The following is a 25954-nucleotide window of genomic DNA, read 5'->3' on the forward strand; positions in this document are numbered from 1 at the left end:
ACCAATCCTTTGCCTACATCCGGGAGGGGCGTGGACCTGCGCCCGGCAGGTCGAATGTTTTCCATGATCAAACGCTTCTCATTGGCTTCCCCTTCTCCGCTGAGGCGGTGCCTACCTCTTTCGCGCTCCCTGTTGGGCTGTGCAACCCTCAGGGGAACCAACCCCCAAAGCTCCGGGGAGACAGGGAGGCGTGTCCTCAGAACGAAAGTCCCATTGGCTTTACTGCCCGCGGAAGGGTGGGATCGTGCAGCCGCTCTTGTTGCTCATTGGTCCGGTGATTCCACGGGGCGGGACTTGGCTGGGCCTAAACTCTATCCGCTGTCCCAGACCGGTTTCAGGGCAAAGCTGCCATGCGTTCCGGGGGCCGCGGGCGGCCCCGGCTACGGCTCGGGGAACGCGGCCTTTTAGAGCCACCCTCACCGCCCAAGCGCCGCCTGCTACCTCGGGCGCAGCTGTTGCCTCTGCTGCTGCTGGCGCTGGCGGTGGCCTCGGTGTTATACACCATTTGGAGCGGCTGGTACCAGCAGAATGAGGAGCTGCCGCTAGGCCGGGAGCTGCGGGTGAGGCCGGGAGGGGACGCGGACACTGCGGGAGCCCTTATTCCCCGCCTCGCCTTCTCCAAGGTTTCAGGTTGACGTGGCTTTATCTTTATCGTATTGCCCTAGCCGCAGGTGCCGCCGTCTCCGTCTTTAGAGCGCATGCCTCTTTCCAACGGAATGAGGCTTCGGGCTTGTTCTGTAATAGCGGTTACCCCGTAAGAGGAAGGGTCTGGAGGAGTAAGACTGGGAGTTCTGGGTTCTATTCCTAAAGTCATTTATTTGGAAGAGTCCCTTACTCTCGCTGGGCCTCGATTTCCCCCATCAAGATTGGGGTGGGCTGGGCCGGATGGGCTTGGGGGGACTTTCCCGAGTGTAGGATTTATCCTAGAAACCTCCGATGCTGGAAGCTGCGATTAAGAAGAGGAACTGGGGCTTCTTAGAGGACGACAGCCCCCAGGGTAGAGTTGGAATGAGGGTTGCTTTCACGCTCTGCTCTTCTCTTCCCCACCCCCTTCCCAAGGGCCCATCGATCGGAAGTCTCCCCGAAGCCGGGGTGCGGAGGGTGGTGGGGCAACTGGACCCTCACCGTCTCTGGAACAATTATCTGCGCCCCCTGCTGGTTGTGCGGACCCCCGGCAGCCCCGGCAATCTCCAAGTCAGAAAGGTAAGGGGCCCCACCTCCAACCCCTGACCCCGCAGCCCACCAAGGAAATGGGTATTCTGCCCAAGTGGCAGAGCTAGGGCTCTGGCTGGGCGTAATATGACTCTAGAGTCCTATCCTGCTAACCACCAGACCACTGCCCTCTTTACTGCCCCCACCAAAATCTTACTATATGCTAAGCATCAGCAACAGCCGGATAAGGTGGGCACCAATCTGATCTTCATTGTGTAGATGGGGAAACTGAGGCGCAGAACAGTTAGGCATTTTGCCCAAATCCCACAGCTAATGAATGATATACCTAGGGTTTCAACCCAAATGGGTTGGCTCCAGAGCCGGTGCGGTAACATCACTACATTGCCTCCCAGAAAGTATTGAGAGTCATTTGAACACTGCCTGAGTTCAAATCCACATCTGCCACTTGGAGTGTAACCTTGAACTAGTTTCTTAACTTCTCTGTGCCTCAGTTTCCTCATCTGCAAAATGGAACCAATGACAGTCCCCACTCCACAGGGTTCCTAGAACAAGGGCTTGGCACAGAGTGAGTGCTATGGAAGGATGAGCTGTGATTAGTCTTGGCATCAAGAGACAGGGTCACTCCACGCCTGGCACTTAGTAGGTACTCAGCAGAAGTGTATCAAGGGAACGATTAAACCAAAGTGAGATTTATGAGTCAACCCGACTGCTCGGCCTGGTTCAGGTCACATGGCCCTTCTTCCGACCTTCTCCCCAGTCCCCACCCACTCTCCCATCTATCTCTTGCCACTAGTTCCTGGAGGCCACACTGCGGACCCTGACGGCAGGCTGGCATATAGAACTGGACCCCTTCACAGCCTCGACACCCCTGGGGCCACTGCACTTCAGCAACGTGGTGGCCACGCTGGACCCAAGGGCTGCCCGTCACCTCACCCTTGCCTGCCATTACGACTCGAAGCTCTTCCCATCTGGGTCAGCCCCCTTTATTGGGGCCACGGATTCAGCTGTGCCTTGTGCCCTCCTACTGGAGCTGGCCCAGGCCCTGGACCTGGAGCTGGCCAGAGCCAAGGAGCAGGTGAGGAGCCGGGGTAGGGTGGGTGGGGACTGCCTCTACCTTGGTCCATACCAACACCATCCCGTGCTTGGTCTTGTCTTCCTCCACTCCACAACACAGCCACAGGGTCTTTCCATTTCCTGAATGTCAGATCCTGTCCCTTCTCTGCCTAAAATCCTCCCACAGCTCTCACCTTGTTCCACAAATAAGCCAGAGCCCTTCTCTTAGCCCATGAGGTGTGCCCTCTCACCTCTCTGGTCTCCCCTCCCACCTCTCACCCCTCACTCACTCCACTCTAGCCTCCCACCTCCTCCGTGTACCTCAAGCCACACAATTCACTCCCACCCCAGGCATTTGCACTTGCTCTTTGCTCTGCCTAGAATGTGATTTTCTCAGATATATTCCTGGCTGGCTGCCATCCTTCATTCAGATGTCCACTTTGATGTCACCTCCTCAAAGAGACCTTCCCAGCCACCCTAAAATAGCTCCCTGTCACTCTCCCATGCCTCATGGTGCTTTATGTTGATTTGTTTATGTCTCCCCAACTAGAATAAGCTCCAGATAGGCAGGCCCTTGGCTGCGCTTATTTCCTGCTGTATCCTCTGGGCTGAGAATATTGCCTGGCATAAAGTAGGATGTCAATCAAAATGTATGGAGGGGCTTCCCTGGTGGTCCAGTGGTTAGGACTCTGCGCTTCCAATGCAGGGGCATGGGTTCGATCCCTGGCCGGAGAACTAAGAGCCCACATGCCAAAACAACAACAACCAAAAGATAAAAACATCAACCCTGTGGGAAAAAATTTTTTTTAAACTGTATGGAATGAATGAACGGAAACACAGATCTCCTCACGCTCCTCCCCTGCTCAGATCCCTTCCATGGCTCAAACCCCAGTGCCCCTGTAGCAAAGCCCAAGCTCCCTGGCCCTTGCTGACCGCTTGGGCCTCTACTCGAACCTCTTTGGCCCCTTCTTTGGCCCCAGTCCTGATTCATGTTGCTTCCTCACCGGGGAACACTCTTCCCTCTGCTCCGTTTTGCCAGGCCAGCTCCTACTCAGCCTCAGTGCAAACATCCCTTTCCAACAGACCTGACATGTTCCCTAGGCCAGGTCAGGACGCTGTTGTTCTTGGAAGCATTTGCCCGACTGCATTTCATCGTTTGTATAATTATTTATTTGTGGGTCTGTCTCTTTTGCTACATGAACTTGAGGAATAACAATTACAATCAGAGCTAACCCTTATTTAGTTACTATGTGCCAGGCGCTGTCCTAGGACCTGGGTTCGAATCCTACCCTATGATGAGAACTGGTATTAACCCCATTTCTACATAAGGAAGCCGGTGCTTTGAGAACTTAGTAACTTACCCACGACTGCTTGGCTACTGAGCAGCCCAGCCAGGATTTGAACGCAGGCAGTCTGGCTCCGAGTCTGTACTCTTGGCCACCGTGCTCTTCGAGTGCGGAGACTTAGTTTGCCCTAGTCAGCTGTGCAAGCAGGCAGGAAATGTGTGTGCATTGAGGCTGAGGGCTGGCACTGAGCCGGCCCTGACCACTGGCCCTCACAGGCGGCCCCAGTGACCTTGCAGCTGCTCTTCTTGGACGGTGAAGAGGCACTGAAGGAGTGGGGACCCAAGGACTCGCTTTACGGCTCCCGGCACCTGGCCCAGCTCATGGAGTCTGCACCCCACGGCCCTGGCTTCACCAGGATCCAGGCTATTGTAAGACCAGGCCCCACCGGGTTCCGGTGAGGTGGGAAGCGGGTGACACGAGGCTGGCAGCATCCCGCCTGGCCTCTCCAGTCCTGGCCTCTCTCCCTAGGATCTCTTTATGCTTCTTGATCTCCTGGGAGCCCCCAACCCGACCTTCTACAGTCACTTTCCTCGCACGGCCCGCTGGTTCCATCGGCTGAGGAGCGTCGGTAAGGAGGCAGGCACCCACCTGGGATGCTGGAGGGAGGCCAGGCACCTGTCCTCTAAGGGGTCATCTAGCCTTCCCTCTACCTCCCTAGTCTCTCTCTAAAGCACTAGGGCAGAAACACAGAAAGAGCCCACAGCAGTCAAATGAAGTGATTACAAACGGGGGCTCTGGGGTCAGATAGCCCTGGGTTCAAATTCTGGCTCTCTTTCTTACCAGCTGTGTGAGCTTGGGCAAGTGGCTTCCTCTCTCTGAGCCTCAATTTCCTATCTGTAAAATGGGCATGATGGTAATAATAGGGGTATCTACCTCCTTAGACTCAGAGGGATTAATTGAGACTGGGAACATAGTCGGCCTGCAGTAAGGGGTAACTAACATTCATCCTTGTTGGGATGACCAGTGCTTCACCCCCAGAACCCCTGCCCTCCTCTGATTTGTGATCAGGGGAACCTTTGACCGTTGAGGGGCTGACCCTTGCTCTCTATCCCCACCGCCTCCAGAGAAGCGCCTGCACCGTCTGAACCTACTGCAGTCTCATCCTTGGGAAGTGATGTACTTCCAGCCCGGGGAGCCCCCTGGCTCTGTGGAAGACGACCACATCCCCTTCCTCCGCCGAGGTACTTGCTGTGGGGAGGCGTGGTGGGCAGGGGTCTCAGCGAGCCACAGATGAGACCTGGCCCTGGCCCCTTCCCAGATTAGGGGACTGGTGGCAAACTGCTTAACTTCTTTGTGCCTTGATTTCCTCATCTGTAAGGATGGGGATGATAACAGCCCCCATCTCAGAGTTGTTGAGGGGATTGAATGTAAAGCCCTTGGACCAGTGCCTGGCACTAGCGAGTGTTCAAGAAATGTTAGCTATTACTGGTTGTGCCTCAGTGATTGCAGTTTCTTCTAGTTCTTGCCTCTCAAGCCCTTGGCCACCCAGCATAATCACCAGAGCTTCGAAAAATGCCCAGTCACATTTCAGGCCTACTGAACCACAATCTGGGGCCTCTGCATTATTTTTACAAAACTCCCAGGTGATTCTGATGCACAGCCAGGGTTGACGACATCTGGTAGAGGGGTTCAAAACATAGGTTTTAGAATTGGATAGGTCTGGGTTCTAGGATCTGCAACTTACCGTTGGTTGACCTAAGGCAAATTACTGAGCCTCTCTGTGGCCCCGTTTCTTCTGGAAAAGGAAGAGATACATACAAACACATACGTATGTATGTATTCTTTTTTTTTTTTTTTCATATGGCAGTTTTATTTTTAATTTTTTGAGGAACCTTCATACTGTTTTCCATAGTGGCTACACCAAATTTATGTTATGTATTCTTAGTCTCAGAGTTGGGAGGATTAGATGAGATTAGATATGTAAAATGCCTTCTTACACGGTGCTTGGCATATACAGTAAGTGCTAAAAACTGCTTTTTAAATTTTTATTCTATAATTTACTCATTCAACAAATATGCGTTTCTTACAATGCCTTTATTGATTCATTCACTGAATACTTCCCAAGGCAGATACTGAGCTAGCTGTCAGGGATACAGTGACGGGCCATAATCCACCTGGCTCCTGTCTAGCAGGGGGACAGATACTTACCAAATCTGGACAAACAAAGAGTGAAACACTCTGAGGACAGGAACCCAGTGCAGTGCAAGGGTTAGGAGCACACACTCTGGAGACACGTGGCCTGGGTTCAAATTCTGACTGTGCTCTTTACTAGAGGCGAGACCTTAGGCACATCACTCGGCCTGCCTCTGTGCCTCAGTGTCCCCATCTGTAAAACGGGTATTATAGTACACCTTCCAGGATTATTGTAAGGATAAAATTGTGTGTGTTTATGGCCTTAGACTCGGGCCTGGAATAGAACATAAACGTTAACTATCAGTAAAGAAGAGAAAAAGAGCCTAATAATGTATACCCGGCAAGGAAGGTCAAAGAGCTCGTTCCCTTCTCCTGTCTTTCCATAATCTGTTAAGTTTTGAGTTTTTCTAATTTGCGTTATGAAAAAATATACTGGATGTATTTTTAAAACGAACATGTACCCTCACACACTGAAAATCATTGTTCAGAATTCTTCAAGTGCCACAACAGAGTATCTTCTGCTGTGGGGGGGACAAGGCAAGGCTCCCCAGACGGGGGCCTGGGCTCCTGGGTCAGTTGGGGGCCACGCACAAGCCTGAGGCTCCTCTCTGTCCTGCAGGGGTCCCTGTGCTCCACCTCATCTCCACACCCTTTCCCTCTGTCTGGCACACGTCCGATGACTCTGAGGCCAACCTGCACCCACCCACGGTACACAACCTGAGCCGCATCCTGGCCGTGTTCCTGGCTGAATACCTGGGGCTCTAGCCTGCCTGGCGGACTCTGAGGGAGAAGCACCCAGCAGCAGACGTGACGAGGGCACCTGGAGCCGAGGAGCTCAGGCCAGGCCTGCTTGCGGTGTGCTGGCTTGTCCTTTTTTTAACACCTTTGGCTCTGCTTGTGCTCTGACTGGAAGACCCTCTTTCTTTATCTCAAGCTGCCACTCTTCAAAGGCATGGAAGAGACAGACCACTGTGGTGTGAGAGCCAAAGGAATAAGAGCTTGGCCGCTGCCCTGAGGGAAACACTTGGGCTGCAGGTCTGCAGGGGCCAAATGCCGTTCTCCATTTTAGTCAGCAAATGGCATCTGGACCAGCAATACGCCTGACCAAATGAATTCTCTGTGGCTTATGTTTTTTGTGGCAGTTCGTTCTCCAGAATGGCAGCCTTGCTACTGTATCAGTCCAAACCCAACTCCCACATGGATGTGCCATGTTGGACCCACAGAAGATGTGCTCGTAAGCAGGGAACAGAGGAGATGGAAGCCAATACTTGGGAACTCCAGATTCTGCCAGATCCAATGGCCAATAAACCAGTGTTTCTGCAAAATATATCCTGTAGAACCAGCATACATAGGTGTTGCATGAAAAGGGGGACCAAAGTGGGGTGAGACAACATTAAATGAGTTTCTTCATTTGCGCAATGTGAATTTTCAAGAAAGAGAATGCAATATTTCCCCAAAGTATTTCACCACGGAACCCCTTTATTGGGAAACACCTCACAGAACTATGGTACCTGAGAAGATACTTTGGGAAACACTGGGTTTTGATAGTTTGAGTGTACTTATGGTAGAAATGGGTCAGAAAGATCTAGACTCACTGTAAACTAGTTGCACCAAACCATCCTTTCCCTTTTGGCTGTGGGTACAGGAGTGGGAGATGGTGTGTGTAACTGCAAACTCTAGTGATGGCCCAAGAAATTATTTCCCAGCCCTAATTTTCAGACTCAACTGGGACGCTTATTTAAAAATGCGGGGAATTCCCTGGCAGCCCAGTGGTTAGGCCTCGGCACTCTCACTGCCGGGGCCCGGGTTCAACCCCTGGTCAGGGAACTAAGATCCCACAAGCCGCGCAGTGAGGCAAAATAAATAAATAAAATGCAGACTCCCAGGTCCCACCTACTGAATCAGAACTTCAGGGAGGGGCTGGGACTCTGTAACAAGCACCTGAGGAAGTCTCATGATCAGCAAACTTTGGGACATGCTGTCCTTAAGGATACAAGTTTGGTTCATTCACAGCTCCTTAGCAAACCTAAAGGGCACCGAGACAGGAAGTCCCGTGTTGGGCTCTGTACCTGCTGATTTCCTGACTCCGATAGAGACCTGGTAGGCCACAGGGGTGCCAGGCCAGGATGCAGGGTTAAAGAGTGAAGGTGAACATCAGCCTTGCAAGCCAACTTAAGGCTGGCGAGGACTCGAGAGAACTCACGGGCTGAGGGATGATTTCGGTTCTCATTTTGCGAATGAGGTGGCCAGGGCTGAGAATTACGAACCAGTTATGAACAGAGCCCAGATTCTCACCCACAGCTGTGCTCCTATCCCCATGTCCTACCTCCCTTCCAAAAATCACCTGTGCTGGACCAACAGACTGTTGGTCAAAAGTAGCTCCCCCGGAGGCTTTTAATTGGCTGCAAGTCAGAGTGAGGTTTGGGGGGTGGGGACTAACGGCCTCTTAGAGGTGGAATTGGCAGAAGTTGAGTTCAGAAAGGAAACTGACAGATATCAACAGCCAGGGTGGCAGGAGGGTGTCAAATCACAAAGTTAGTTCCTGTTTGTTCATTTCTTGAGTGGCAGGCATGGTGCCAAGCACTTAAAAGTGCAGCAGGTCCCCTTAGCCTCACAGCCATCCCAGAAGTAGGTGAAACCATCACCTCCATGTTAGGGGAAGCAGTGTGTTCAGTGACGTCCTTGGCCCCTTGCCTCCCTGCAGGTCATCTTGCTGAGTGTGCTACACGCCAGGTTCTGGGCAAGGGACCTGGGCACATTTTCCACTTGAATCCAGGGTAAGGATCATGAGCCCCATTTTTCAGATGAGGCTGCTGATGCTTGGCAAGGTGATGTTTCCCCCAGCTCCCATCTGTCCCCCAAACTTAGGCTCCCCCAGCTTCACACTGTGAAGAGGCCACGAGGTGTCTTTGGTAAGCACAACTGTTGAACATTCTGGATGCAACAGCTCACATGTCAGTCTTCTGAGGAACTGTCAGTATTCTCATTTTTCAGATTAAGAAACTGAGCTTCAGAGAAATCAATTGCTGAAGATCACAGCTGGACACTTTCACTGCATGTGTCTAGGTATTCATTTCTTTTTATTTATCCTGCCTATGACTCACTGGGCATACCGGTCTTTTTACCAGTCTGGAATTTGCAATCATCGTGTCCTTAAATATTATCATTGCACCATTCTCTCTTCTGATTCTAGAACGCCAGTTTAATGTGTCAGACTTCCTCACTCTATCCTCCATAACCTTCCTTCCTATTTTCTTTCTTTTTTTGGTCTCTCTGCTACTTCAGACCTAGCTTTAGTTCAATAAATCTTTTTTAAAACTTGTTTATTTGATTTATTTTATTTTTGGCTGCGTTGGGTCTTCGTCGCTGCGTGCAGGCTTTCTCTGGTTGCAGCAAGCGAGGGCTACTCTTCGTTGCGGTGCGCGGGCTTCTCATTGCGGTGGCTTCTCTCGTCGCAGAGCACGGGCTCTAGGCGCGCAGGCTTCAGTAGTTGTGGCGTGCGGGCTCAGTAATCGTGGCTCGCAGGCTCTAGAGCGCAGGCTCAGTAGCTGGCACAGGCTTAGTTGCTCCGCGGCATGTGGGATCTTCCCGGATCAGGGCTTGAACCCATGTCCCCTGCATTGGCAGGCAAAGAATTCTTAACCACTGCACCACCAGGAAAGTCCCTCCCTCAGCATTTAAAACATCTTCTCTGCAGTGTTCTGGGTCAGCCTTACCTGAGCTTGTAGTTTGGTGGGATCCCACCTCCTATTAGATTCTTCACCTTGGACAGGCTTTGACCTTGACTTCTGCCTGCTTGTCCCAATAAGGCTACAAATAGGAAATCCAAGTTTGTCCACATCAGCAAATACCCTCAGAGCAAAAGTGGCTTCAGGGCCCCATGGGCCTTTCCCTTAAATTTTTGGCTGAGTATATCCTGAACTGTATTTTATTGGATATTTGATGCTTTTCAGATTTTTTTTTACTTCTGGTTTTCAGCAGGAGAGTCCAAATAATCTGGCCTTCCTGCTATAGGAAACCAAAAATCCCACAAAACCAAGCCAAGATTCAAACCCAGGTTTCTTTGATTCTAAAATCTAAGTATTAAATAACTGCTATGAGATAGCCTAGTCTCTGGAAACTTTGATTCCTTGATAAGAATGTCAGAGACTGTTAGCCACCGCTCAATATCCATTTTTCCTTCTTCTTTTAGTAAGTAATTATCTGAATATTTTAAAGCTTTAATTACAGGGATCTTTAGTTAAGAGTTTTTTGTTGGACATAATGCACCCAACTAAAAGATTGCATTTCCCAGTCTCCTCTGCAGCCCTTCCACGTGGCTAAAGTTCTGACCAGTAAGATGTGCACAGAAGTACACTGTGGTACTTCTGGGAGGCAAGGGACTTCCTTTCCTGCAAAATGGTGATGGGTGGAGTTCCAGCAGCCATCTTGGACCATGAGGATGAGGGCCACAACCAAAGAATAATGGAATAGTGGGCTAGAGGGAGCCTGGGTTCCCGATGACTTCAGGTCCACCATACCTGCCAAACGCTGGGTTTCTAAAGAAATAAAAACTACCTTGTTTGAGCATCTACTATTTTGAGATTTTCAAATCCGAAACGACACATGACGAAGAGTCAAAAATAATCTCAGGCTAAGGGACTCGGCTAAGGATTCTTCTCTCAACTTTTTCCACTTCACCATGCACTGGCCCATGACTCCCTTCTCTCCCAAATCCCTTCCCTGAACAACACACAAACCAGTCTGGGCCCAGCCTTATAAATACTGATTTTATAGAAAGGACCAATTCAAAATTGGTCAGATGCCACACATTAGAAGCTTTCCAGAACCACAAGGATGAAAAACCAAAACCAAAACCAAACAAAAAAACAACAAAAACACATCTCAGAACAAACAAAAATACCCCAGATCAAACTGCCTGAAGGTCAAGGTCTTGGTTGACCAAAGGCTTCTAAAGAAACACATGTGGATGGGGGGGGTGGAGAGACCCCCCAACACCTGAACAAGTACCCAGAGTGGAAGGAAAAACAACCCAGAAATTCAAACCCACAGTCCCTGCCCACCGGCCCCCCACGCTGTCCAGAGCGAGGCAAAGGGCTTCACAGCTTTTTTGCAGGGGGGAGGGGGGAGAGTCATGGCAATAGCTTAAATATTGGGAGGAGGAGAATTTTTACACTTCAACTTTTTTCTCCTCTTCCTCTTTAGGGGAAGTAGAGAGACTGGTAGCTTGAGGTTAAGGAGAAAACTGATTTTTATTGTTTTAATGGGGAAAACGTCTAGAAATGGCAGGCGGCCATGAAAACTGCCAAATGTGATCTGTGATCTGATGGCCCCAATTCCTAAAGAGGAGGTGAACCCTGGTGTAGTAGGTTAGGAAGGGTACCAACCCTGGGTGCTGCAGCCTCTTGGGAAAAAAAAAACAGCTCCAGAGAGAAAGAATTGGGGGGAGGGAACGGAAGGGGGCCAGAATGGGGGAACCCTTAACTAGTACCAAAATTAGCTGCCGTCTGCTCCCTGCTTGTAGGTCCCTGGGGTATGAAGAGTGGCAGGGAGGGCGCTGGGGCTGAATGGAGAAGAAATTGAGATGCTGATAAAAAAACACCCTACTTGAGGGTCTGAAGAGTAGAAAACCAGTAGGGGTCAATCAGAGTGCTTTCTTGGGTCACCCCCCTGAACACCATCGCAGTTCTGGAGGGGGATCAACGCTGCCTGGGCTGAGGGTATGGGCTGGTGACCCAGTTCTGACCCTCGGCTCCCAGGGGGAGGGGGTGTGGGTGGGCATGGTGGGCTCTTCCCCCCCCTCCCCCGGCTTCACCTCCCCTCCTCCCGGCCAGCCCGGCCGCCCCCACCGCCTGGCCCATTGCAGGGCAACACCCAGTTGTTATCGTGCAGACCCAGGCGGCAGCCGGGCGTCTCGCGATCGGCTCGGCGGCAGCACATCCAGTAGGAACGTCCATAAGGCAGGTCGTGGTGGTAGGGCTTGGGGTGCCAGCGGCAGAGCGACACATCGCCCTTCTCGTATCTCTTGCGGCACTGCTTGCAAGGGTCATCGCGGTAGAGCGGGTCGCGGCTCCAGCGCGAGTCTGTGGCCCGCACGCCGAACGCCTCAATGATGCCCTTGAAGTGGTGGCAGGTGCACTTGAGGGCCGCCAGGGCCCGCGTGGGCAGGAAGCTGAAGATCTTGACCAGCACGTGCTCGGGCAGCAGCAGCATGTACTGTCGCGGCTCCAGCAACCGCTGGATCTTGAAGCGGATTTCCAGGAAGTCGTGCGACACGTGCCGGTACAGGCGGCACAGGGAGGTGTCCACCGTCCCCTCAGCATCGTCTGGGCCGGGTGCAGTGGCGGGTGAGTCGGCTGGCGGTGGCTCGGGGGGCCCATCCGGTCCCCGGGTCTGGAGGAAGAAGAGCTGGCCAGGTGGGGGTGGCTCCTCGGGGCTGACGGTCAGGCACACCGTCTCCTCCTTCACGTTTTTGGTACCATCCTTGCCGAAGAAGATGCACTCATCCACCACCCCCGTCACCACCACATCCACATGGAAGCCTGACGCGCCACAGTCCCGGGCAGGGGGTGGAGGGGGGGCCGGGGGAGTGTCCTCGGGCCTGGCAGGGGCTGGGGTCTCACCCTCGCTGGCTTCATCCGCCCTAGCCAGCAGAAACTCCACATTGCTGGGGAGGGCATCCCGAGAGGGGCTGATGAGCTGGTACAGGTCGCAGGTGATCTTGTCCTTGGCCCGGGCCCCAGGACCCGGGCTGCCAGGGTAGGCACAACCCGGCCGGCCCCCACTCCCGTTGGGCAAGCTGCCATCCGGTGCACGGGGCTCTCGGCCGTTGGAGATCCGGAAGGCGATGCGCACCTCCCCGGGTCCTGGCCCGGGCCGCTCCTCCTTGCGGAGGCCTTTGGCTGGAGGGTTGTCCCGCTGAGCCTCGAAGTGGGCCACAGCCTCCGCCACACGGCTGCAGTCCCCGCCACCAGACCGCCGTTCGGACCCCAGCCCCTTGGCAGGCCCACCCTGCTCGGCCGACACGTAGACCACAGGCGCTGGGGTGCTCGGGCGCGGGTAGCTCTGCAGGGCCAGGGCGGCCCGCTGTTCCACCAGGGCCACCATCTCGGCCACAGAGAGCAGGTCCACATCCTCACTGGCTGAGGCTGGGGCCCCCTCAGCAGCAGGGGGCCCGTCTTGTCCCCCTGGGTCCGGAGGAGCCTTCGTAGGCTCAAGACAGCGCCTCCTCCGCTTGGCCTTGGAGCTGTCACTACCCCAGTGCCCCTTGACCTTCATGGAGCTGGCCCGGCTGCCTCCACCACACTGGTGGGCCACAAAGAAGGCCACCTTCTCCTTTGTATTCCCGGGCTTGATAACATACCACGTGTCCAGCAGGACTCGACCCTCGTCGCCGGCAGCGGCTGCTGAAAGGAGCGGGGCAGGCTGGGAGGCAGGAGCCTCCGTGGCCAAGGCTGGGGGTGTGTTTTCTGAGTGGGCAGGGCCATGGTCTGGCTCTGCCCCCCCGCCTGGCTCAGGGCAGGCCGATGGCTTGAGGGCTGCGGAAGGCGGGCGCGGCTGGTTCTGGGAATAGGTGCCAAAGGGCCGGGGGCACCACAGCTGGAAGGGAAGGAGGCCCCCTCGGTCCATTCTGGGGAATGGTGGCAGACAGGCGGGGGTTCACCACATCTCAGGACCTGAATGGCGGTGGGGGGCTCCACAGGCCACCTGGAGACAGGGAAGAGGAGGTTGGGGAGCTGGGGAACGGCCTGCCCTCCCAGTACCCCACTGACCTCAACGTCTCCTGACCTGAGGGGACAGACCAAACTAGACCACTGAGATCCTGTTCCCGCCCCCCTGGCACAGGTGAGCAAATGGAAGGCTGCAGAGGGGATAGGACCTGCTCCTGTAAAACTCAGAGTGTGACCGGAGCTGGCAGTTTGCTCCAACCCTCCGCCGTCTCACAGCCTGACTGGGTTCACTCACGATCCAGAGGCCTCCTGCTGCCGTAACTTTTTAAACAGAAATGAAAGTACCAACTGACAGCTCCTCCTTTTTCTATTTGCTCACCTAGTAAACAAGTTCCTGAAAAGACAAGAATTCCCAGCCCTACCCACGGCTACTGCGGCTTGAGCCCAGAGGATGCAGCAACAAGGTAGGCTGGGCAGGGGAAGAAAATCAGAGGTGGGAGACAGAGAGGTCCTTAAGAATTCAGCTCCTCACTTTGCTTGGGTCGTGAGGCTCTTGAAGGATCCCTTAAAGCTGTGTATCCTCACCCAGAAAGATGCACACACTTGCACCAAGACTGGGCAGGTAATTCCCTTAAGCACGAACGCAGACCCCTGGGATGAGAAGGCCTTTCTAGTCCAGTTTCCTCAAGTTGCTCACAACTTGCTGAGTTTGAGGCTCAGAGTGGGGAAGGCTTACATAGTGTAACACCAGGCCCTCAAACTTGTTTTCCAGACTTTTCAATTTAGGGCTTATAATAGTGACCGTTTTATTTTGCAATGACTTTGTGTGCGTGACCTAATCTGGAAGCAATTTTGCTAATGACTCTGACACGACCAAGTTCTACTGCAGGACCAACAGTCTCAATCCCTCAGTCTCAGTCCTTCCCTGGCCCATTTCCCTCCAGACATCTTGAAACCAAAATACCCTTCAGGGCTTCCCTGGTGGCCCAGTGGTTAAGAATCCGCCTGCCAATGTAGGGGACACGGGTTCGACCCCTGGTCCGGGAAGATCCCACATGCCGCGGAGCAACTAAGCCCGTGTGCCACAACTACTGAGCCTGCGTGCCACAACTACTGAGCCCGCGCGCCTAGAGCCTGTGCTCCGCAACAAGAGAAGCCACAATGAGAAGCCCGCACACTGCAACGAAGAGTAGCCCCCGCTCGCCACAACTAGAGAAAGCCTGCGTGCAGCAATGAAGACCCAACGCAGCCAAAAATAAAAATAAATTAAAAAAACAAAACAAAAAACCCCCAACACAATACCCTTCAAACATCGAAACTTCCACATGCTTACAGACTGGTAAAAGTAGTTTGCTGACTCCTGGTCAGACTATTTTGAGCCACGGGCCAAATCTGGCCCACTGCCTGCCTCTGCAAATAAAGTTTTATTGAAACATGTTCATTCGTTTATGACTGCTTTCATGCTATCATGGCAGAGTTCAGTAGTGGCAACAGAGAACATATGGCCTGCAAAGCCTAAAATACTCATTATCTGGCACTTTATGGAAAAAGTTTGCTGACCTCTGCAGTATATATGGTCCCTCTAAATTCAGGCAATACCACAGACACCACTAAATCACCATTTACTTCATAGCCCTGTAGACACCATTCAAGATCTAGACAGCCTCCAAACATCCACAGACCCCAGAAACAGAAAGTCCTAATCCTAAATATCCTTGCCCCCCGTAATCCCCAATCCCACCTACCCCAATACTTACAGCCCCTGCTGAAATGCCAGTTTCTTGCTTAAAAAAACAACAACAACAAAAATGCCGCACAGCCCCTAAAACCTATAGAAGGCTAAGTTTACCAACCACCAACACATCTAAAACGTCCAGGAATAGAAGCTACCACATCAAAGGCCATTCATTCTCTATAGATGCAAATGTATCCTGACGTAAAATATCCAGACGCTCTCAAATCCTGCTCTAAACTTCTAAAAATATCCCCTCCAGCACAGAAAGCCTCAATCTCAACGAACCCCTCACAGATCCCATGCCTAACCAAGAACTCAAACACACACAGCAATTTCCCAACCTCACAGATGACCCAAAAGACCAGTTTCCTGAAATCCTATACTCACCTCAAACTCTTTCTAAACCTCCACATGTATTCCCTAATTCCACAGAAGCCCCCCAACCGCAAAACAACTCACTAAAGCATAAAAGCTCCGTTAACACATAAAACTAATCCCAAACCAGATATTTCTCAAAAGCCAAAAGAACCTCCAAAATACTCCCAAAGAAACCTTACAAAATGTTAATAAGCAGACATGAGCTTATGGCATGCTCGCTGGCAGCTTACTGGGTACTGTTCTAACAACTCCTGCTAATCCTCCCCCGTCCCTAGGAAGCAGGTAGTGTTATCAGTCCGTTTCCAGATGAGGCACAGAAAGGTTAAATCCCATGTCCGGAGACAATCAGGTAGAAAGTCGGGAGAGCCGAAAGCCCACGCATTCTGGGTCCAGAATTGGTACTCTTGGACTCTTTTCTTTGCTTCTCAGTCTCTCCGTGGCTCCCCAAATCCTATACCCACCAAACACCCCATTCCACACGGGAGATCCCCTACAACACAACCGAACCTTCCACACTACAACAGAACGGAAACCGAAATCCCAAGGTGCCCCCTAAACTCAAGGGAACCCCAAAGTATCCCCACACGCACGCAAGAATGTCCCCAAGCCCCCAAATTTGGCCTCCCCGGAATCCGCCAACCCCTGGGGCTACCCTCGAAACCGAAACACGCCCCCAAAGCACCCCCACGGGCGAGCCCCGCCCCCCCGCGGCGGGAGAAAGTAGCTGCACACACACGCGTGCGCACGAGTGGGAAGAGGGCCCGCCCCCTCGCTCCTTCCCTCCGGCTGTCGCGCTGGCGGGCACCCGACTAATTTCCCTCCGCCCCTTTGTTGACAGACGCGCGCGTGAGGCCCCCAGCCAATGAGCGGCGGCCGTTCGGGGCCATGCCCATATAAGGAAGGCCTTGGCGACGGGGCCCAACTTCGGAGGGAGGAGTAGGCGAGAGGTGACGAAGTGGGATGTGGAAACAGCCGAGTGCAAGAGAGCGTGGAACAACTCCCAACTTCCTGCTAAACGGAGGGACAAGGCCAGGACCGAGGCCACGGCATTCAAGGAGAGGTTTATTACGACGTTTCCTCTAAACAGGAGCCTTGATTGACAGTTGAGATTTAAAGGGCCAAGCAGTTTAGGGATTGAGACTCCAGGGCGGAAGGAAGGGGGCAGAAAGATCTAAAAGTGCCTAGCTTTGGTAGGGAGCCCTAGGGGGCGAGATTTCCTGCGGGGGAAACTGGGCAGCGGGATCACCTAACCCTGAAAAACAAATGCGCAGAACCCTGCGATGGCTCCCGCGGCACAGAGTCTAAGCCTCTGGGCCTGGCATTCAAGGCTCAGGCCGTGTGGCCAAAAGGACCTCTCCGGCCAGCCCTTCCAACCAGGCGCCGCAAATCTGACTCTTGAGTTGGTACAATAAAAGACTATGAAATACCTCAATAATGTTTTTTTAATATTGATTACCTGTTAAAATGGTACTATTTAGGATATAATGAGTTAAAATACTTAAAATTAACTTCATCTCCTTCTTTTGACTTTTTAAATGTGGCTACTAGAAGACTTTAAATTGCACGTAAGGCTCACTTTATATTTCTCTTGAACAGCACTGGCCTAGAACCTTTCAGTGCCAGGCAGACTCAAGAGACACCCGAAGGTGGCCCCACTGCAGGCATCTGTCCCATCCCCACCACCCTGCCTGCTACCAACCATCCCACACATCAGAGCCAGAAGGGTCTTCTAAAAGTATAAACCTGACCTTGTCCCTACCCTTCTCAGAACCTACCATAACTCCCCAGTGCCCTTGGGAAAAAGCCCAGATACCCCACCGGTCCAGCCTCGTCCTTCCCCACTCTTCCACACCCCCAGTGGACCCAGGTAAGCACCTGATCTGGCATACAGAGTAGTTAGGATACTGGGGCCCTGTCTGATCCTCGATAGGAGCTGTTATCTCCATTGTATAGATGAAGAAATTGAGGCAGGACAGGTTGCCTAACTAGCCCAAGGTCACACATACCTGGTGTGACTTCGAGTAGGGATATGAACCCAGGGAATCTGATTCTAGATTGCTGCGCTCTATTGTTTAATTATATATTCTCTGGGGTCTCAGCTCAGCCATCCCCTGCTCCAGGAAGCTAACCTCCCAGGCTGGGTCAGGCTCCACCTCTGGGCTCCCACACTGGCCTCCCTGCTGTCTATTTCTCAGAGTCACCAAGCTCTTTCCTTCCATAGTCTTCGCATCTTCTGTTTCCTCTGACTGGAATGCTTTCCCCCCAGATCTCCACATGGTTCAATCCCTTCTATCATTTGGGTCTTTGCTCAAATGTAACTTTAATGGGCCTGTATCTTTAACAGAGAGGCCTTCCCTGAGCTCCCTTCCTGGAAACCTCCCAACTGCCCAGAGGGGGACCTCCGGGTTCCCAAGTCCCAGCCCTGCCCACTCTTGAGTCATCACTGTCTAGAGATGGATCTGTCTCCTCCACTGGAGAGTGAACCCCCGGGAGGAGAGGAGGGAGGAAGGGTCAGAGGTATCATGCTCATCATGGTGACCCCAGCAACACTGCCCAGCATGGGACTGAATGGATCAAAGCTCCTTTTCCAGAGGCTCCATGTCGTAAACTCCATGAAGCCTGACAGTGTAAATTCTGTTTCACACCCAAGTATTCTATCTGTGTCCGAGGTCACTGGGGCAGAATTTTCTAACTTCCACACACTGAGCCCAGCACAAAGCCCTACGCTAAGACAGCTTTTAGAGAACGCTCCGTGAAGATCCATTTATTGTAAAACATCAGAAGCCAGAAAGACTGAAAATAAAAAGATGGGAAAAGACTGACCAGGCAAATATGAACCAAGAGTCAAGGAGAGGAGTGACATTGCTGTTTAAAAAAATAGTAACAACTGACAAAAGCAAAAGGTATTATGAGGGACAAAGATGGTGACAAAACAAACCGACCCATTAGACACAAAAGTTCTCAACATACGTGCTCCTAATACTATGGCCTCAAAATATACAAAGCAAAAAACAACAGAATGACAAACAGTTTGGCAAATCCACAAATGTAATGGGACACCTTAATACATCTCTCCATAAGACATTGGTTGAAAAGATAAAATCAGTAAGGACCTGAACCGCACAACCAGCACCCTCGCTGGAATGCCCCCGACAATTAGAGAATCCAGTTTTATATCCCTCATCTGACATTCTGAGGTCCTCCTGTGTGCTGGCCCTGGGTTGGATGCTGGGGATACAGAGATGACACTGAGTTCACCAGAAGGAGCTCATGGGAAAGGGGGCAGACATCCAAATAAACCATCATGGCCAACATGAATATATTACAGAGCAAATGATGATCACAACAGCAGTTAACATTGGAGCACTCACCGTGAGCCAGGCTTTGCTGTGAGTACTTTACAAATATTAACTCATTTAATTCTCACATCATCTTACTATTTTGCATCTCGTTTCAGGGATTAGGAAGTGGAGGCATAGAAGGGCTAAGTAATTGCTGTCGGACGCAGCTCTGTGGCTGAGCTTTGACTCCAAGAGTCTGGCTGACTCCAGAGTGCAAGCAGCTCATTCATTGCGTATACGGAGCACTTTTCCTGGATCATCTTGTTCCTCGATCATCTTGTTCAATCCGCAAGGCCTTTGCACTCTCTGTTCCCTATGCCTAGAATACTCTTCCCCAGGTATTCACAGGGCTCACCCCCTCCTCAGATCACCTTCATGGGACCTTCCTTTTTTTTTTTTTTTTTTCAACTTATTTTATTGAAGTATAGTTGATTTACAATGTTGTGTTAATTTCTACTGTACAGCAAAGTGATCCAGTTATACATATATACATATTCTTTTTTCATATTCTTTTCCGTTATGGTTGATCACAGGATATTGAATAGAGTTCCCTGTGCTATACAGCAGGACCTTACTGTTCACAAGACCTTCCTTGATTGAAAACTGCAGCCCCTGCCACAGACAGACATACACACTCTCCTTCCCTGATTTACTTTTCTCCTTAGCACGTGTTACTATCTAATACACTATAAACTTTACAAAGTTTACTGTCCGCTCCCCTCACTAAAATGAAAGCTCCCCCAAGGCTGATATTTTTGCCTAGTTTTTTTTTCACAGCTGTGTCACCAGCTTTTAGAACAGCGCCGAGCGGTTGGCTACTATTAGTGTGGTCCCCAGAGCAGCAGCCGCTGGGAGTGTGTTAGAAATGCAATCTTGGGCTCTGCCCTACACCCGCTGAATCAGAATGTGCACTTCAACAAGCTCTCTGGGGGACTGCGAGCGCAATTAAGTGTGAGAAGCAACGCCCGAGCACATCACAGGTGTGCAGTGCACATTTGTTTGAACAAACCCCTAACACTGCCATACTGTCTGCCTTCTGCACAGTTGCTACTGGGGACCTCTTGTGAAAAACTAGCTGGTCCAGCCGAGTCCACTGGTGGAAGTCCTGCTCCCAGGACCAGGGTAGGATGCCACCTCCTCCAGGAGCTGTGCTGGTGCCCTCCTAAGCTACACAGGATCTCTTCCTCCTCAGGCCTCCTGTGGCAGCACCTGTCACCTGCCCTTGCTCAAAGACAATGACCTGGGTGAGGGCCTCTCTCCCCTTCATCCTCTGGGTTTCTGGAAGGCTGGGACCTCTCCTCAAAGGTACAGCTGCTCCAGCCTCCGCACGTGGCTCCCTGGCCTGGTTTAGCTCTTCCGGCTCCATCCTTTCCATGGTAGCCAGAGAGAGCTTTCCAAACACAAATCAGACCACAGCACTCCCCTGTTGAAAATTCTTCCATGAGAGGTGCAAGTTGGCAAAACAAAATGAACGAACAAACAAACAAAACATGCCCAGGAACCGTTTCTCAGAAAGCTACTGGAGGATTTGCTTCACCACAGGAAGGAATAAACCAAGAAAAAGGAAGCTATCAGATCAAACAAATAAGATCTAGCCCAGAAACAGGCAAAAGGAAGGAATCCCCAGATGAAGGTAAAGGGAGCTCCAAGGAGGACAGCTGTGCAGCAGGTGGAGGGAGAACCTGCTTCTATCAATGCACAGAGAAAGGAGAAAGGCTGACAATTAACAAGCTGAGCCTGCCACTTGAGAAGCTGGAAACAGTAGCAACCACAGAATAAGCCAAAGAAGGAAGGAAAGGATAAAAAGCAGATGCCTGACTCCCCCACGATGAGTCAGGGGATACCGCCCTCCCCCAACCTTGGGGTACCTCCATCCCATGGTCCGGGAGGTTAGGGTCGTGCCAGCACAGGGCTGGGCACAGAGTGGTGCCCAGGGAACGCACTTGCCCACTGCCAAACAGGCATCAGTGGCAGGACCCCGGGGCTCTGCTCCTGGTCCTCCTCCTTCTATCCTCCACTGTCTCTACCCCGTCACCCCCACTACTACTTTGTCCGCAATCCTGATCCATCCATGTCCCTTTACTGGCTTTTTGGACTCAGGGTCTGCTGGTCTCTCTCCCCCTCTCAAGTTTCCCTTTCTGACTGACAGCTGATGGTACGAATCATCCAAATCCTCAGGATCTAGAGATCCAGGGTGCAGACAGAATCCAGACAGGGCCTCCGAGCACCCCAGCTTTCCCACTTCTAGGGGTGTGACCGTAGGCAGGGTTTTTAATCCCTCTGTGCCTTGGTTTCCCCCATTGAAAAATACAGATAATCACAGTACCCACCCATGGGTTGGCTGCTGATTCACTGAGATCAACCCAGTAGAGCGCTCACTGCCAGCGAGGCACCAAGGAGGGGTTCAATACGAAGGCACCAGGATTATTAAGAAAAGGTGAGACAGAGAATTCCCTGGCAGTCCAGTGGTTAGGACTCCCCGCTTCCACTGCACGGGGCACAGGTTCGATCCCTGGTCGGGGAACTAAGATCCCACAAGCTGCGCAGTGCGGCCAAAAAAAAAAGTGAGACTGCTGAAGAGTTATCACTGATGGAGCCAAAGACATCTCTCTTTATTTCACATTCTGAAATGAAACCGATCCTACTCCCCCACAATAATCAAAATATGGCCATGCCTTTGTTACTGTTGGGTATTGGGTCTCACCTAGTAATTAAACAGAATTTACAGAGCAGCTACTGGGTGCCAGACACTGTTCCAGGCATCGGGGACATGCAGGGCACAGGAGACAGAAATCCTTGTCCTCATGGATTGGAGAGAGGGGACAAGAAATAGATAGTGATTTTCAAGGTGCTACAGGGAAACAAACATACCAAGTGAGAGGGATGAGGAGTGTAAAGCGGGGGTTATGATCTTAATTGAGGGGTCAGGAGCAGGTGACAAGCCAAGTCTTTGAGAAAACCTGTGCTTTTAGGAATAACACAGCTTTACCAGAGCCGCTAGAAATATACCATTCACAATGATAAAAAAAACATCATTTTGTATGAGTAAGCTTCAGATAAGCACAGGCTGAAAACACACTTAAGATTTGAAGAAAAGGCAAAATAATTTGGAAAGGAGACACATTTTCTAAGAGAAACAAAGGGGGGAAAAGGTGTCACATCACCCTGGGGCATTCAGATGTGACAAATTGGTACAGGGAAGAGTAAGAGGTTGGCAACTTTTCCCCAAACTAACAGGAGACCTGGAGATAAAAATGTACCTGGTACAGGGCTTCCCTGGTGGCGCAGTGGTTAAGAATCCGCCTGCCAATGCAGGGGACACGGGTTCGAGCCCTGGTCCGGGAAGATCCCACATGCCACGGCGCAACTAAGCCCGTGTGCCACAACTACTGAGCCTGCGCTCTAGAGCCCGCGAGCCACAACTACTGAGCCCGCGCGCCTAGAGCCCGTGCTCTGCAACAAGAGAAGCCACTGCAGCGAGAAGCCTGCACACTGCAACATAGAGTAGCCTGCGCTCGCCGCAACTATAGAAAGCCTGTGTGCAGCAATGAAGACCCAACGCAGTCAAAAATAAATAAATTAAAAAAAAAAAAAAATGTACCTGGTACAGGCCCTGGCACAGAGTAGGTGCTCTATCAACATGGTGGACTACTTAAGGGATGAACCCCCATTTTCCAGAAGAGGAAACTGAGGTCCAGAGGGGTTAAGTGACTTGTCCAAAGTCACATAGCTGGTGGGTGATGGAGCCAGGATTCAAATCTGGGTGTTCTGGTTCCGGAGCACATGTTCAATACATTTTTCTTGAAAGAATAAAATTAATCAAAATACTTCACACTTACTAAGAGCTTAATATGCACTAGGCGTTTTATACATGTGACCTCATCAACTGCTTACAAGAGCCTCACGGTTGGAATGTGGCCCCATTTTACATATGAGAAAACTGAGGCCCAGAGGGGGAAAGCAACTTGGCCAAGGACACACAGCAGCAGAGATGGGGGACAGGAATGTGGTCCTATCTGACGCTGATGCTATTAACCATAAGCTTTCCTATCAGGGTCAGACAGTTTATGGGATAAACTCCGGAAGCCTCAAGACAAATGAACCAAACTGTTTCAAAATGATTGACAAAGTTGCCAAACTGCCCAGTGAGGTCCTAATGACCAAAAAGTTGGGAGAAAAAAGCACACAGTTGTTAGAAATATTTCATATTCACAGAAATACCTGGAGTTGGGCCAGGCTGGGCATTGGCAAGTGAAATATTTATATTTGGCTGGGGCTAGGAATGGGAATGGGGACAGATTGAGTTTCTGAGCACCCCCTCGGGGAGTCACCCTTGGGCTTGGGTGCCCAGGGGTAGAGGGTGGGGAACTACAAGAGTCAGGATATGGGAGGAACCTGGGAGAGAAAGGAAAGGCAGCCTGGCTGATGTCTCCCTCGCTGGTCCTTCTCTACTGCCCTCTCTCAGGTCTGCGTTTCCCATTCCCATTCAAAAAAACCGACAACTCAGGTGTATAAAGCACTTACTCCAAGCACTTCACATGCTTACCTGCCCGAACCCTCTAACCTTCCTAGGGGTTCTGATCCCATTTTATAATTGAGGAGAGGCCAAAAGACTTGCCCGAGGTCACACAGCAAGTAAATGGCAGAGCTAAAATTCAAACTGAGGACTGCTTCAGTTCTCAAGTCTCTGCCCTACTCATGACACTGTACTTCAGTACAAGGAGAGGAGAGTAAATTACAGTGGGGAGAGCACAGATTCTGAGCCAGGATGTCTAGGTTGGAATCCTGAGTCTATCGTTTAATGCTGGATGACCTTGGGAAAGTTGCTGAACCTCTCTGTGCCTCTGCTTCCTTTCTGTAGAATGGAGAAAATAACAGCACCTACAACTCAGGGGTGTTGTCAGAATTAAAGGACTTAATACATACAAGTAGCTAAGAACAGGGCCAGGCACTTCCTAAACAATAAGTGTTAGCTGGAATCGACTGTGGGGAACCCGCCCCCTCCCGCCCCCGCATGTATCTGAGCTGGGGTGTGCCCAGCTCAGTGCCAGGTTTTGAGAAAACGCCTCTGAGGCTGGACTAAAGAGGAGGGAATCCATTAGCACCTGTGACCCAGTCACATTCCTGGGGTGGGGAACTTCCCACCAACAGCTCTTACACTAAGGACTTACCCCGAGCCGGGATGACGATCTTATGAAGCCTCCTCTCTTCTCAGTGGCATGTTGTTCCCACAATAGATAAGGGCACTGAGTTTCAAAGAGGGGACACTTGCCCAGGTCACAAAGGAGTAGCAGAAGAAAAGATCTGAATGCTGGAATGTCCATACACATAATCCGCTACACTTTTCTAATCCCATTGGAGAAACGAGAGTGCAAAAGGTCGCCTTTATGGCCCCTGCTGGCCATATTATCCTACAGTTCTGTGACTGTCCAGTTTATCGGGAGTCTCTGGCTGGACTAAGCAAACTATCGCTACAGGCAGGCCCCTCATCTCATGCTCCGCACTCCACCCACAGTTCTGTATCCTAACCTACACACCACTCTACCACTGATTTCTCTCTTCCACCATCTCAGCTTGCCCTCCTGCCCCCAATCCGATCCAGAGGCTCCAACCCACCGCATCCACAGCTGGCCTTTCCTTCGGAGCCTCCAGACCCCCTCATTCATCTAGCACTGACTCCCATGCCTTTCCACATCCCCTACGCTAAACCCCTCGAAATTGCCCCCTTCAGGGCCTCTGCCAGGACGCCCAGCCCCTTCTCCAACTCGGGACTCCTTTCCCCAGCTCTGAGCTCCCTCACAATCAATCCCAAAGCTCGACTCTCTCCCCACCTTCAAGACCCATCCCCAGCCCCCATTCTTCTACTATTCCCTCCGGCTCCCATTTCTCCCAATCCCCTCCCCCAAGCGATCTCCCCTCACCCAGCCCCTTCTTTAGCCCCTGCCTCTTCTCTCTCGCCGCAGGGTCCCGAACCCCCGCCCGGGTTCTCAAGCGCCCCCGGCCCCCTCTCGGGGTTCTCACCATCTCCCCGCGCTGCAGCTCCCCCGGCTACGCGGGTTTCCCCCACTCGCTCCTCTCCAGCCTCCCCTTCCGGGTTCCCGCCCCGAAGCCCGCTGGGAATTGGAGTCCGGGCGGCCACGGACTCCAACTCCCAGAAGGCAGCACGGTCAAGCTTGGAGGTGGGGAAGGAAGCAAACTGGGCGGGCTGAGGAAAAGAACGACTCTTAACTCCCAGGAGGTAGAGAGGGGGCCTGACAGCGCAGGCGCACAGAGCGCCCCCGCCAGGCGCACTGGGAGTTGGAGTGCAGCCTCCTCCATTTTGGCCCGGAGCCCTTGGAAAAGGGATTGAGAAATCTGCAAAGGGGCAGTTTTTGTGAGGGGTGGAGAGGTGGGAAGAGCAAGTTTACCGATGTACTTAAACTGATTAACATAATAATTAACAGTGCCTTGTACTTTCTCAAACACTTTCCCATCCATTTTTCCCCCTGGTTTTCTTACCACCACCTCCTAATTTACAAATAAGGAAATTAGCCTTAAGCTTTAGGAGGGAGGATAGCTCCATGCGCTAGAAATTTGTACATATCATAGAAGATTCACGAAGACAGGCACCTTTTTCTATCCTGTTCAAGCACACAGAAGAGTGTAAATAAATGTTGAGTAAATATCTATTGTATGTTAATTATATGCCAGACACTCTGCACAGAACCCAAGAATTATCCCAAGTTTATAAAAACTAAGGCAGAAAGAATTGAGATTCTTCTCCAGGGCAACACAGCAAGAAAGGGATTTGAACTGAAACGTGTTGGATCCCAGGGCCTCTGCTCTCCACTAGGTTGCTAGATCGTCTCCCCTTAAGCTATATTTTCCTGTCCATTCTCCTCACGGGCCATGAGAGTGAACTTTCTAAAATGGAAAGTTTGCTATATTAAGGAACATAACAACTTCATGAGGGGAACTGCTATTAAGGCTCGATTCCAATGGCCCTCCTCTGAATCTTTTCTCAATTTCTCTCTCTTTAAGGCAGCCTCTAGCATACTGGATTCTCACGGTCTGTGAGCCTTCCCAACTGCACTGGGAAGACTTTGGCTAAATTCCCAACTTCTAGCGTAGCGCTTGTCACACAGT

General features: G+C 51.6%; 2 protein-coding genes across 2 annotated transcripts; one reads left to right on the forward strand and one right to left on the reverse strand.

Annotated features, from left to right (window-relative positions):
* Positions 1-317: 317 nt before the first annotated feature.
* On the forward strand, positions 318-9027 carry QPCTL (glutaminyl-peptide cyclotransferase like). Its single transcript, XM_068527210.1, has 7 exons — positions 318-560; positions 1060-1203; positions 1967-2248; positions 3788-3940; positions 4041-4140; positions 4637-4753; positions 6325-9027. Exons 1-7 carry the CDS (start codon positions 351-353, stop codon positions 6468-6470), a joined length of 1152 nt encoding a protein of 383 aa, XP_068383311.1. The 5' UTR covers positions 318-350; the 3' UTR covers positions 6471-9027.
* FBXO46 (F-box protein 46) lies at positions 9002-24922 on the reverse strand. The gene is made up of 3 exons (XM_068527209.1): positions 24851-24922; positions 24001-24096; positions 9002-13412 (listed from the first exon to the last, which is right to left on the reverse strand). Exon 3 carries the CDS (start codon positions 13332-13334, stop codon positions 11517-11519), a length of 1818 nt encoding a protein of 605 aa, XP_068383310.1. The 5' UTR covers positions 13335-13412; positions 24001-24096; positions 24851-24922; the 3' UTR covers positions 9002-11516.
* Positions 24923-25954: the final 1032 nt, after the last annotated feature.

This window comes from Eschrichtius robustus, chromosome 19, assembly GCF_028021215.1.
Source record: "Eschrichtius robustus isolate mEscRob2 chromosome 19, mEscRob2.pri, whole genome shotgun sequence".
Taxonomy (NCBI): domain Eukaryota; kingdom Metazoa; phylum Chordata; class Mammalia; order Artiodactyla; family Eschrichtiidae; genus Eschrichtius; species Eschrichtius robustus.

Bases quoted from the DNA above. Each gene is read 5' to 3' on its own strand.
- QPCTL (XM_068527210.1), top strand. From the start codon at position 351: ATGCGTTCCGGGGGCCGCGGGCGGCCCCGGCTACGGCTCGGGGAACGC. The intron at 561-1,059 runs GTGAGGCCGGGA...CCCCTTCCCAAG, and splicing joins CGCTAGGCCGGGAGCTGCGG to GGCCCATCGATCGGAAGTCT. The intron at 4,754-6,324 runs GTACTTGCTGTG...TCTGTCCTGCAG, and splicing joins CATCCCCTTCCTCCGCCGAG to GGGTCCCTGTGCTCCACCTC.
- FBXO46 (XM_068527209.1), bottom strand. From the start codon at position 13,334: ATGGACCGAGGGGGCCTCCTTCCCTTCCAGCTGTGGTGCCCCCGGCCC.